Consider the following 14,731-nt stretch of genomic DNA (forward strand, 5'->3'; position numbering starts at 1 on the left):
TGGAATAGGTGTGAAAGCTTAAAAGCTTTTTCAACAAATGAGCTTTACGTTTCCTTTAAAGCTTTTACTCAGGTAATCAATCATTCTGTATATTTCGGATGCATAAATTAGTATACAAATAAATAAGTGATTGCTTTCATAATCCAACGGTGAATGATTTCTTTTACCAAAATAAAATGTCATATTATAAGACTATTTAAGAAGAATCAATCCTTTTGTTTGCTATTAAGAATAGTCAAACGCAAGCTAACAATATTTAAAAATAACGTAAATACACGAACAAAATCATCCCTGCAAAAAACAAGTCATATAAAAAACAATCCCTTTCTTAGAAGGTTCATGATGTATTTGTCCCAGTTTCCGTAAAGCGTAGAGCGTAGAGAATATGTTTGCAATCTGTTTTCTTTCTTTCGCTAATCTCTGTTGCACTATATCGACAAGGAGTTTGTGTTCGACTGTTACTTTTTATTAGCTCTCAACACAGCAATCGTCGGAAACGAGGTACAAAAAATTAATTGCTACTGTATTTATCTTATAAATATATTGAAATAACATAAAAATTTCAAGCACCATTAATTTCTTTTTAGCATTACAATAAACAAAATTTATTTTAGAAGTCAACGAGGTTTATTCAAAGAAATATTACAAAAGACTTCCAATTTAAAAAAATGGCATATGTTCTGAAAATGTACAAACAATGTAAACTTGGTTGTTTCAATATTGAGTGAAAAATAAATAAGCTTTCACACTGTCAAAATGATTCAAACATTTTTCACCTCCAATTCCAATGTATGGACTCATATGTAAATATGTGACAAACGATAAAAAGAAAGGTCATTTGTAATTAAATATATAGAGTGGTTGGTTATAGATGTAAAGCTTCAAATAGGGAAATTACTACTCATTTGTCAGAAAAATCTTTAAGCATTTTACACCTATTTCCAGGCACTCTGTATAAAGTGATCACTATAAAATATATATACAGCTAATCTTATATAACAACAAACTACTAATTTTATATATAGCTATCCGAATTTTAAAAACGCTTTTTTTACTACAGTATCTTAACCTTATTTAATTAAGAATCATTAATTAAGAGCCAATGAGCATATTATTTAACAAGCACTACAAAAGATATTTTCAATAAATTTTTCAACCTATTCATAGATATATTTTCTATTGAGGTCGATTTTATATTTAACGCATTTCATTGTCAATATTATTGTATGTAAGAATTTCACATTATGAACATGATTTTCCTGTTTCCAATATAAATATGTCGAGATACGTTCACCATAAAATGCATTTATAACAAACGTCAGAATAAATAATTTTATCGATATGTAAGTATCCACAATACGATAGCAATACGAACTAGTTCAAATAATAAGAGATCACCGCTTTTGAAGAACCGCAAATGCAATGAAGTAGCGCTGCATGCATATAAGAAAAGACTTCCGGAAACACCCGCGGCGGAGTTCCTTTCACAATGAGGTGCAGCTTTATTTATCGAAGTGAAAAAGATATAACTGGAGTACACGTTCTTACAAATGCTTTATTGGATATAATATATTTAACCCGCTAATAGTCTTTGTACAAAGCTTAAAAATTAACTTACTTTTTGATAGTAATGTGATTCTAAAAACTTTTATTGAGCTAACTATGCACTCTTAATAATATCTAAAAAATCATATCAAAACCAACTTATAATACAACTCAGAAACATCATTTTAGATTTCAAAATAGTGTAGATTACTTTTAAATACCTATTCAATGCGGTGTGGTCCTAAATAAACGAGAATGTGGAAATACGTGTTGCTTCCTGATAATCGAAGACAGGTCAGGCAAAGTGGGTTTTGCTACTAAACCTTTAAAGTACTGTCCGACAAGAAAAAATGCAAAACTTGCAACCATATGACATAAGAAACCAATAAATCAATGTAAGGATGGGCCACGACATCTGTAGAGCATACTTCCCGTCCGGGAACAAAGATTTTTTTGTTACATATCCCATGCCATGTAAATATTCGACATTTGTGGCCCAGCGATGGACACTTAAAATCTTATTTCATAGGGATTGCATTGTCTTCTCGATAATTACCGAGTGTCGCTAAATGCCGCTATACTGTAATAAAAGTAACTATTTCAATCCTATGTAATATTCTCGCATGAGAAGATGTTGTTTCTATTTTTAGTTAAATGAATAGGGTGCTGATTGCTTGTCTAAGGACTGGTGACCTAGTTTGGCTCGTTATGCGTCGTCCTTTATTATCACTTAAGTGTTCTCAGTTTTTATAAACAGTGATCTTATGTGATAAATGTGTAACTATTTATATGATTGAATAATAGAGAATTGAGATTAAGAGAAACGACGTATTTGTATTAAGATAAAAAAATCACGAACATACACTTAACAGCTATTTTGTATCATTTATGCAGAACACTGATATTTTCAAAAATCCACTAATTTTCAAATCGATCGAACCATTGAATATTGCTGAACACACGTGGGAGTGAAATAGATTACATGATAGAATAGGCATTGAGGTCCACCGCCGATGGGACACATCCATCTGTCGCGTTACACCTTGTGTACGTTCTCTAAGCAAAGAAATGGAAAGATCTTATTAACCTATAAGAAAACATTGTTTAATTATAACGTACATTACATGCTATGTCCGTTGAAGTTGAAGAGACGATAAAGTCAGGGATCTGCCAACAACCACAGATAAATTAATTTTACTAAGCCAACAGTAGCAAAATTATTTTCTAATTTCAAGTATGACAATAATCTGCGCTTAGTTTATTAGTATATTAATCTTTAATACTTTTTGCTGTATGAATTGGCATTCAGTAGATTCTAAATGAGCATATAACTTGCCAAATGCCTTTAGTATTGTGGAGTATTTATATTTTAATTCTGCATTAACTAAATATTAAACATATCTGTAATAGGTCATCTGAATTGTTATGCGTGCAGCTCTGCTCTTCTATCTCTTTACACATGAAATGCGATGTCCCGGAAAGAGCCGCTTTGTTTGAGTGAATATAGTACCGCTGGATATGCATGTATGTACATCAACATTTCTAAATAAACCTAATTTGACATAGCGACGAAAGACTGATATTAGCTAACTTTAGCAAATCTCAAAACAGAACTTGTAATACACGAGATTTGTACACTATTTTTACAAGATATAATTTGTGGTTCAGTGTGCCAGAAGATATTTTTCACCATATTTCACCACATATTTCTTGCCATAAAGATAAAAACCGGCTCGGCATCAATTTAACATACCGAATAATACAACGCAATTATCACCGTGTTTCGCCTTTGGATTCTAATATTTAACCTAATACGAGTACCAACGCTACTAACTAAGTCTTAACTTGTTGTGTGTAATGTGTTCAAAAGCGGATAATAATATACAACGAAGATTATCTGGTGAACGCCCAGTTTATCTAATCGCCATAAACAATGTAAATCATAGAAGGTCAAAATATAAAACAGTACATATTTCAAACCAAATTTTATAACGCTGAATGAATTGCGGGAGTTTACGTTAACCAAAAAGTCCTTTGTATTTTAAAACAACAAGTAAGAGTTATTACGGTTTAAAATTCCATCTCAATATGATTATGAAAGATGCAGAACTCATAGTTTGTAACGCTTTAAGGTCAACCGGTACTTAAACAACAACTCCATTGTAAACGGTTCCCACAATTAAACAGTAGATATTTCCTAAGATATGAAATCAATTCTGATCCTTATTTTTATTGTTATACCTGAAATACCACTTAATTTCTGTATTATTAGCACTTGTTGGTGCGAACGCTGTATTTTTGTTACAGTTTTTATAAATATTTAAAAAAAACTTATACAGTTTAATTATTCCATTCAAAAATTCATATTCCATATTAGCCATACGTTGCTGTATTACGTATTGATGTCATTAACAGTTTTAAGAACAAGATAGATTAAAAATAATACTAAAATAAGTTTTGACTAGTAATAATAGAACTTATAACTACTCTTTTAATGTCACGGATTTATTTTGACATTTATTACCTCCAAAGTTACCCTGACCTTCAATAAATGCATCTTTCATTTATTCCCAAAAAATTTACTTCGTGGAAAACGATTCAAATATAAATAAGAAGTTGTGGCTGAATTCGCAACGCGGTGAAAAGACCCCAAAAGAGGAGTGCGCCTTTTGCTTCTCACTATGGTTATACTATTGAGTCCATGTTTCCATAGATTGTAAAGTGGATTATTTTAAAACATTATAATGTTTGGTATAATAAAAACATTCAGTGACACCTCTCGTATTTTGAATTTTACAATTTACTACTTTTCTTTATTTACTATTCAAATTGAATAACAATTATTATCGATTGGTAGTAAGTGTTAAAAATTTATAAAATAACTAGCTGTCTCTTATGTCCTTCGCATAGCAAAGACCACCTTTTGGGGGCGTGATTTCTTAAAAAAATGTTCTTAATAATTTTTAACGTTGCAAAAAAATCTTGCGAAGTATTATGCCTATAAGCGAAATAGTTTAAAAATATCCATTTTCTCTATGAACGCTCCCTCAACCTCCCCGCGGGTGGAATTTAACAAGATCCGTTCATAGCTGACCTTAACTTGGCAATAAAATATTTTTATCAAATTTCAAGTCTCTGAGACGTTTGAGTCAAGTAATATCGTGATGAGTCAATACATTGGTGGAAATCTCGAACATATATAGATAAATAAGACGAAAAATAAAAACATTATACTCGTAGTCGTACAAAAAACAGGTGTTTTTAAACGCCAAAATGGTCAAAATACGACTATACATTGCATGGTTTTTAGTCCAAATATTATAAAATTAATTATTACATTAAATACATTTAACTCAATAAGAATACATTTTATAATTCTTTATTTCTATTAAGATTCTGCCTATTGTTTTGGAACGTTTTGAAGAATAACAGAATGGGCTACTTAAACTCGCAAGCAGTTAAATGCCGGTGCCTTCACAACATTCTTGACCAAGATACAATCTGGTTCAATACAAAGACGGAGGCGGCTCGTATCTTTTCGCTGACGTATACATCTAACAAGATTTCATTTGAAGTGCCTTAATTTACGAGAAACTTTTTTTTGAAGATTACTTTTCTTTTCGTTCGTTTTAGATACATTCAAATACTTCATAAAACAATTTATTAATGTTTATTTCAGTTAAATTAATTTTTTGCTGCCTAAACACAAACTCTTTAGCGTCCAAGGCGTAAAGAAACTGCTGTACAGAATGAGGTGATTTTAAAATCTAGAGGCAGTTATTATATTTATTAACAGATCAAAAATTATTACGCGTCTAAACATTGGTATTGTAAAAACTATAAGATATTTTTTTATATTGAACTATACACATTTTAATAAAAACTAACTAACAAGTACCCGAATTTACAATGAAACAATTTTATGTAAAATACTTGACGATGCACAAGAGTAAAAGGTCTAGTAGAGACACTAATACTGAACGGAAGCTTTTTAGACATCGAGCGCTGAGGTATTTGCATGCATATTGGAATCGCATACATATTGACGAAGCATACATATTAAGATAGACTTTTAAACGGTTTTAATTAACTGACGAAATGAAAAATCAAAATCGTTCACACGCTTCTCTTATCAACACGGCCCACAATAAAGACACCGGGTCTTCGTCAAAAGGAGGGCACGCACGTCGCCTTCTATAGGTTTTTGTGTTTAGAACAATCAGTCACCGTTAGCGGCCGGCATCTCGGACGCATAAGGAATCACTCGACCCTGTCCGCCGTTCCCAATAAAATTGTAGGTAACGCAGTACACAAGCATGAGAATAGTGCATTACAACTACTTTTTGTGATAAAGTAACACGCCATTATTTACATAGAACATTCAATTTACCATAATACATGTAAAATCAATACAATGATATACAAAAAGTTTGTTTGACATAATAATGTAAACTCAATGTTAAAGTCAAAGAACAAATAAGTCGCCAAAAATAACTTATTAGGCAAGTACTTTACATGTACATATTTAATTAAATTATATTTAACCCGTAATCATTTTAAGCTCATTAATTAAATTTTCGCCATTATAATTAACAACACGTGTTTTATCCTCAAATTTTATAACGATCTACAAAGCTTAATTAACTCGTTGAATATAAATACAATGTAATGATAATTCCGATACAACCTGTGCATCCGATCATCCCGACATAATAATTATTATAGCTCAGCGAGTCAGTGTAGGGGAGATCAGATTCCCCGGATTGTTGGATTACCAAATTAATATTAGTACATATCTTAGCCGTTCAGTTAATCCTGTCTTACATAAATTCCAGATAACAGAATATTTCGGAGAAAAACTCAATGAAATTTTGTATCTTAGTAATCTATATTTATTTAGTTCATCATCCGATTCGGTTTAGTTCTGTTTAGTGTTTTTAATCCAGTTTAGACATTGTGTTATTATAAATTTTATTTACATTATCAACGATTTGAAGTTTTAATTTAATTCCATTTGATTTTATTTATAATCGGATTTGTTGTATAATTTCATTACGAAATATATTCACTAAATTAAACGGAAAGTAATGTCGCTTTCTTATATTAAATTAACACGACTATATTTTTAACAAGTTTTTATTTCTATTCAACAATATATTCACCTTAATTATCAATAACGTATTGCCATGTAGTTATACAAATTTTCAATGCCGGCGTGGTAAAAATCAATCGGTTTTTCTGTAAAATATGTTGACAGAAACGACATTACTTTCCGGTTCCCCTAACAGTTGTATAGCTGTATCCACTACAATGAGGCTCATGACCCTTGGTTTTATGTTATACTTTGCTTAACTGCGATGTTAATGTCACAGTTGCTGGTTGAGCATATAAATAAATAATCACTACTTCCACTTTCATCATTCTGACATCTTAAGTATTATGAAATTTTCAAGTTGCATTTATTCTTTCATCTGGGAAAAAAGTTAAAACGCGAAATGTCGCACAGCGCCATCGCCAGTATGTAAATGACACTGCCAAGTATTCACCAATAAATAGAGAATAATAAATGTTCTTAGCTCAATCACTTCACTGAGTATGGAAAGCCGTAGTCAATAAGATTACTGAACTAACCGCGAACACCTAAAACTAATAACACAGTACATAGTATTGTTAAAACTCCCAGTTTATCAAAAACCGTGTCGCCTCGGAGAATACAATTGTCCTTTCCAAAAAATTACCTTTAATTTAAATAATCAACTAAAAAGATTTCCAAACGTCATCATCTCTTTCAGGTCGATTTGACCTGATTTTGCGGACCTTGAAATCTAAATAACCAATCGTCTCCAATGTACTCAGACGGCCGAACAGAGCGCAGTCCATTTTTAACGTAATTTGAAACGCACTTAGCGCCTTTCAGATACATTTTTGCAGCAGGCAATGCAATATTAGTCGACGCTCTATGATAGATTTTTGAGTAAAACTTTCTTTGAATAGATGAGATAACTGAAACTTATGTATATAATGTATTAGAAAATTAAGAATATTTTTTTTTCCTTTTTTTAAACACAGAAAAATTGGTACTCCAAAAAGTATATATTATTCGGGTATTTATAAGAAATACACGAATGTTATAAACGCATACCTGTACTACTCTATAAACGCGCTTCGTAATATATCATTAGTTTACAAAAATGCTTGTACGGTTCGGGAATCAAAACTTCAGAATTCAAGATACCGATTGCAGCTACTGGAGATCTACGAATATCTATAAAGCTTATTTTACTGAAACTTAGAAAATCACGTATTGGATCCTCCTTATCAACCGAATACAATGATTGGTATTGGGCGCAGTTAGCTTTTACGACTTTTACAGCTTCGTCGAAGGCACAGAAAATTAAAGCTATTGAAAAATAAATAAGATTAAAAACTTCTACATCTACTGAAATATAACATCGGTCAACGGAAGAAGGTATTAATTTTCTATAGTAATCTTTAGATGCATCGAGATTTGAATTGAGAAATTCACGGGTGAATAGATTGCTGCGATCACATTATTTCAGCCATAGAATATCAACTGCTAGACCTATATCTAGCAGTGGATATTCTATGTGAAGGCATAGGCCTACCCTATAGATTTCCATAAGAACTAGAGCCACGTGTTATGTCATTGTTACAGAGCGTGTCTAGAACATGCGCTACTACCGATCCTTGAGGCACGCCTGCTTGCAAACCTTAAAGGCCCAGCGGCCATCCGTTGTACACGCCATTTGGCTCGTGAATAATCCAACCACATTAGGTTGACATTTGATGTCATTTGGATGTGTACCGCCTGCCTGCTTTAAAAGTAAAAATTCCAAGAAATTAATTTATTAGCTTGAGAAAACTAATTTCATAGATATCTTTCTATTATATAATTATTAAACAAATAATTCTACTTTTATCATTTAGATACAATTTAGTATTTAATGGAAGAAATAAATGATAAGTAAATATGAAACGGTGAGAATACAGATGGAAACTACTTCTTATTAATTACCATACATTTTATAGCAACTTTCAGGCAACGAGACTTGGCAAAAATGTGATTAGATGTATGAAATACGCATACTATAGTTTTGCTTGCTAAAATTAAATCATTGACATTTTGCAGAAAAAAAGTTGAGTGAACTGTGCGTGCAATTTTTTTAATACATGTCACTGTACATTTTGACAAGTTGCTTTGTAAAATCATTTTTGTACAACCTAGGTTGAAAGCCTGTAATGACAGAAAGGCAAGCCGAAAGTATGGAAGCTAACGAAATTCGTTAGCACAGTGACAAATAAGCTTGAGCAGTTATTTAATAATACACTGATAACAATTGAAATCAACAACGCTTATGCATTAGATCGAAAATTACCACAAATATTTTGATAAAATATAAACATTCTTTTTAAGTACATAACTCGTTACGTAATTATAAATACTTTCAACATAAATTACGCCTGCACAGCAAGCATTACAAAGTATAACATTGTAAAAAGTTATTTACCCGAAGTTATTGTGATGACAAAGTTTTGGGTTCGAAGTCGAATCGAGGAATCTCGAATCGAGGCCGCTTCGACAGGTTCATAAAGAACCGTCATGCACCGCCAGTTGGTACGTGATTCCACCGACCCGGTTCGAATGAGCATTTGTGTAACTATAATAAACATAATAACATTTTTTAATTTTTTTATTACCCTAACAGCGTCACTTTAAGTCGCCATCCTGAATTAAAAATGATATGTAGGAAGTGCTTGTATATTCTAAAAAAGAAAACTAGTGCATCAATAAACAAATCTGCGAACGCAGACTACCTATTTATTACTAATTGAATACCTTCTCGAAGTTTAAATATTCGCATCACACAAATTCCGAGTGAATGTATCCACATTTTGACAATTGTTAATCTGTAGTGCAATATGCTAATCAGGTTATTTATCGTTCGCTGTCTAAATTACAGCGCTTTCGTATGTTCTATTAAACCTAAGTTCCAATTACAACTTTACGTTAATACTTGTTTTAATAAGTAAAAGTAAAACGCTTAGCAAATATATGTCGTAAAATTTAGATATCAACAGCTTATGTTTTAACTATGTGATTGCCTTCATATAAGTACAGTACAAACGATTACGAGTCATCAGCTGTTGAAGCAAAATCATGATTAAACAAAACGACAGTTGAATGTTGATACGATTTGTTACGTACACTACAAAGTCAGTATTCCAAAAGAAACACCGGCACGTAATCAGTCCGAATTCGGTACGCGTTTGTACCTCGAATGCGTACCAAATATATTGCGAAATCGAATTACGTATTTTTTCGAATCTTGTCGGTTGAAATTCACTGTTTTAATTCTGGATCTTTTATATCATAAAAAGATGACATGGTCAAAGCTTCTAATGCTAAGTGATAAGTGACAAAAAAAGAACTTTGGTTATTACAACATGAACATGGTGCTGTAACATCATGATGGCTATCTTTAAAAAAACTTAACATAAAAGGTACGTCCCATTATAGCAGTAACAACTAGCTGACGCGTTTTACGTATTAAAACAAAACATTACATACAAAGGTTTATAATAACAACCACATCTATTACATTCATTCGGTGAGAAGAGCGAACGACAGACTCAGTTGGATTTTTGTCATAACGTTCAAAAATGTTCACAGTAATTATTATATAGTTCGTGCAAACCATTTCCAGACTGTATTTTCACTTTTACATTCCCGAAGAATTTTTTCAAATTTACTTTATTTTCATTCTGTGAAATTCTTGGAAAACAAGTCTAGCGGAAGGTACTATATTTATGTGTGCTCTATTTTAATATTTATTACTATTGTTATACACGTACATTGGAATTGTATAAAAATCTTTTATAAAAAAAGATGGGCACCCAGTTGAGAACAATTTTTACTATCACTGTTGTTTGATTGATACTATCAAGATGTGTGTTATTCTAATATTTTTTTTTAAATTAATAAGCAATCCATTTAAAAACTTATTCATCACATTTTTACTAAATAGTGGTATTATCAGAATTTAAAGGGCACGGACTACACCTGCTAGATGAGTAAAAGTGTAACACGTTATTTTGATTTTTTTACTTTAAACAAGTACAAATAGTGTATATTTTAATATTACATATGGCCGCCCCTGGCCGAAATGAAAGCTTGCTTACGTCATAGTATACTAGTGAGTATATCCCTTACGGTCACTGCGCGCTAATCACATTCTTTAGCTATCCGATGGCCTGCGGCGGCAGTTACGTTGATCGGACTAGTTGTTTTAGAATATTCCCGACACGCTTTATTGGATTGATGTTGATAATTTCTGCTGGCAAATCCAAATGGCGAATTCCAACCTCTAGCACATACTCCTCATCGCTAGATCAACATAAGCGCATCGTTCGTAACATGAAAATAGATTTTTCATCGAGAATGAATAATACGGGTAGAGAATAAGGAAACACAGCTTCCGTTACGTGTATATGACCTTTGAGTGTGCCAGTTTCCACGAAGACTTACTTACGCTTTAAGATCTAACGAATTTATTGCTAACCAAAACATGACGGAGTCTCCCCAGCCTGGTCTTTGTAGCATTCAACGACACCGTTCTTCACCGACGATATCTTCCAAAAATATAGTAGCTTCATCATAAAATTATTTTTGTATTCAGGCGTATGTAGGTAGCAGATAGTTCTGCTCCCGACTGTTCGTAGAATAATTTAATTATTTCTTAATTTTTACATTTAGAGGTTTACATAGTACAATTTGCGATTTTTATTATGAGTTAACACTAGAAAAGGATCATACCGCGCTTCGGCAGACAGCTTTCATCTAGAATCTTCTTGAGACCACCGTTGCCTGCACTATTAGACCCTTTGGACTGTCGAACAGCTCACATTTAGCCTCTTAGGTACGAAACATTGACAGCAATTTTCCTCAAGAAGTACAATAATTTTTCTCTTCTTTCAAAGTATCAGCCATCGTTAAGCCTCAACAACAACACTATAAAACGTGAAGGAAATTAAATTATTCAATCTGTTTAATATATAATAGACATAATTTTGAAATTTTGACACACATAATATATTTCGTTGTCGTCGTTTCAGCTCATAAACTCACTGCGGAGCAAGGCCTCCTCCAAAGATATGTAAAAGGAATATACCATAATCGCCACGCTTAGCAAGCGGAATGGCGATGGCAGTGTGGTATAGTCCTCTACTGCTGCGCATAATGTAGTAAAATATTTATTTGTTAAAAAAACACCTTTTTTAAAACTAACTAAATAATTGTTAATTACCAATTTACATGAATAATAACTTTCCTGCTATGTTTTCATAGTAGCACTAAATTCAAAAACTTTCTGTATTACTAATTATGTCGTACTAAATAACAAATAGTTCGATTAAACCAGTCTTTCTGCAAATACATTATTAAATATGCTTTCAGCTATTAATTGATAAGATGTCAGTCAATACACAAACTATTTTTTAATTTGTATTTTGGAGCAGCGCCGATCGATTGTCAAGAGAGGGACTCTACGTCAATAACTGACCTTTTCAAATTTATCTAGCTACTTTTAACTATAAATAAAGAAGAATTTGAAAATTGTGAATTATTTTCCCTTTTCTAATGTAAAATAAGCATGGGCTAATAATTAAAAAAAAAACTTTTCATAAACGTGTGTATATTAAAAAAGGAATTCATTACATAATGGTCATATCGAACTTTAGTCATGTTTCCTAACGTCCGGCTAAAATATTTTTGCAACAAAATGCCAGCCTGTCCTTCACTTCCAAATGCCACAAACACCGATTGCCTAGGAACCACATTGCAAAATAGTATCGTGGCTATCGCAGACGGCACGGTATGTACTGTACTCTACTCACCTACCACTATACTCATATAATTTAGAATGAAAACATGGTTCCTCTGAATTGTTATCATTGTACTATGTCAAGTTTCTTTCTAGAACGGAGTAACCTCGTTTACATTTAGAAAAATTAAGAAAATATACCAGCATAAGTTTATAAACTGTGAAAATAATTTTAACTGCGAAAAATTGACAAGTCAAAGCGACAATGAGCAGGCCAAAAAATTTACGGGGAGCCTTATATGTAGCAGTGGATGACCTACGCCTAAAATGAATGAATGGACATGATTGTGATATTTGAATTAATTTGAAATATATTTTTCTATTTCACAGTAATAAAATAATAGATACAGATACAATGAGATCCTTTTCCAAAAATAACACACAGTCGTTGTATGAAGTAATTCTCAGTATTTGATTGATACCGGGTGGCTTTCCGGCTTTCACAGTTCGGTTCGTCGGCTAAAAGCAAAGTAATTACTAAAAGCAATCCCACATTACAGTATGACATTTAATTGGAATTCGATGTTAATATGGCAGACTGAACCACCTCTACACTACAGAACAAACGACACAATAAAATTCAACGAATTTCAAATTAATTTTTTATACGATGAATGCATATATAAAACAATGTTCTGTTACGGGAGTATAGAAACCGTTAAGCCAGATTACTGTCAGCTTAAAACCACGGAAACCCATTTGCACATCGAAAATGTTTCTCAATAAATACTGAGCTTACTGATTTAATGTAAAGCGCTATGTCAAATAGAATAAATACTATTTAGATACAGATATAAATTATACGAAAACTGGTAATTATTTCATGATATATCACAAAAAATAAAGCTTCTTTAATTTTGATTGAAAAGATTTATTTTTGAAGTAATTACATGTTTTTTTGCATGCCGATTACACGGATAAGTTAATCCACATCTAATTCCTATTTGAAATTCTATTCTATCTTGTAGACAACTTCCATGATGCCAATACGGTATTCAATACTAAATTTTCATGCATAAAACATCGGAAGTAAGCTGCGCGGACAATCGTTTTGGCATTTATCGTGTTATGTGTATCGCCAAGTTACATAAGTGCGCTTTCTTTAACCGTATTCCTGGCGAAACCGGCATGATGCGTTACCAACGTTACAATATCGCATAGCTATTAACATGCGCAATAGAATCACCAATCGACTAATAAAGACTGTTTTAAAAAGTAATTTAATTTAACCGTTTAATGTTTGGACTAAATCCCGGATACATCGTTTATTAATTACACCATCTGAAATGATTTACTTCTCTAAAACTGGAGGGATTCGTTATCCTATCTGCAACACCCCTCTGAAAATATTAGATCAGGAAAGCTAGACAAAGTGTCTAGCTTTTCCGATTTAAAACTCTGCTCTCTCTCCGCTAAAATAATGGATATTGACAAAATATAAATATACATAATTAAAAAGTAGAATACATCTGAGTTGAAAGATAACAGACTGGATAGATAAATAAATACAGATTACAATGTCTAGGGGTTTCTTAATTATCCCATGATCGATATAAAACTATCTGTTTCATCTCTTATCACACTAAGTGACGCTTCACCATAGAGCGAATATATTTTATGAAAATGTCCCTGAGATAAATAGAAAAATATTAAGTAAACTCTTTGTATATTAGAGTAAATTATAATAATATACAAAATGATGTTGTACACGTAAAAGCATTAAAGGAGTAAAAGATAGCTCAATCGTTTACTCAATTGAAAGCTTCGAAAATAACACACCTATTTTCAATCAATGTGTATAAAATGATGACTCTAAAATGGATTTATTTTTCTATGGAAATGTAACCGGTAAATAACTTCTACTACTACTCAGTACAAAGACTAGATTAATAACTATAATACACTGTATTATATATATGTTTATCAAGGTGTATTTTTTTTAATTAATTGGCCCCCTTTAAAGCTTTTACATCTATAACCAATCACCTTCTGTTTACTTAAAATGCAACGTAATATATAAGTACAATTCGTAAATTATTAATTTTGTAACGTTTCAGGTGAACGGCAGTGCGGGCATCCGGCAGTTCCGCCTAACGCAAGGGTATCGCTGCCCAATGATAATGACATCACAGCCGGTACGATAGCCACTTACGAGTGCGATGACGGATACGAATTGTTCGGAGCTCATCAAAGAGAATGCACTCTAAGAGGCGACTGGACAGCCGAACCGCCATTTTGCGGTGAGTTATTACATTATTTACTGTTATGTATTTTATTTCATGTAG

General features: G+C 32.2%; 1 protein-coding gene across 2 annotated transcripts in view; it reads left to right on the forward strand.

Moving 5' to 3' along the window:
- Positions 1-14,731, forward strand: part of fw (furrowed) — a 78,405-nt gene that overhangs the window by 24,899 nt on the left and 38,775 nt on the right. For both annotated transcript variants that reach the window (XM_068774885.1, XM_068774965.1), the window contains exon 2: positions 14,504-14,686. In XM_068774885.1, the coding sequence (XP_068630986.1) occupies positions 14,504-14,686 (183 nt within the window). The remainder of the gene's footprint in view (positions 1-14,503; positions 14,687-14,731) is intronic.

The sequence above is a fragment of the Battus philenor genome, unplaced genomic scaffold, assembly GCF_028537555.1.
Source record: "Battus philenor isolate CCGP_79_NKW_IND1 unplaced genomic scaffold, ilBatPhil1.0.hap1 SCAF_1, whole genome shotgun sequence".
NCBI classification, from domain to species: domain Eukaryota; kingdom Metazoa; phylum Arthropoda; class Insecta; order Lepidoptera; family Papilionidae; genus Battus; species Battus philenor.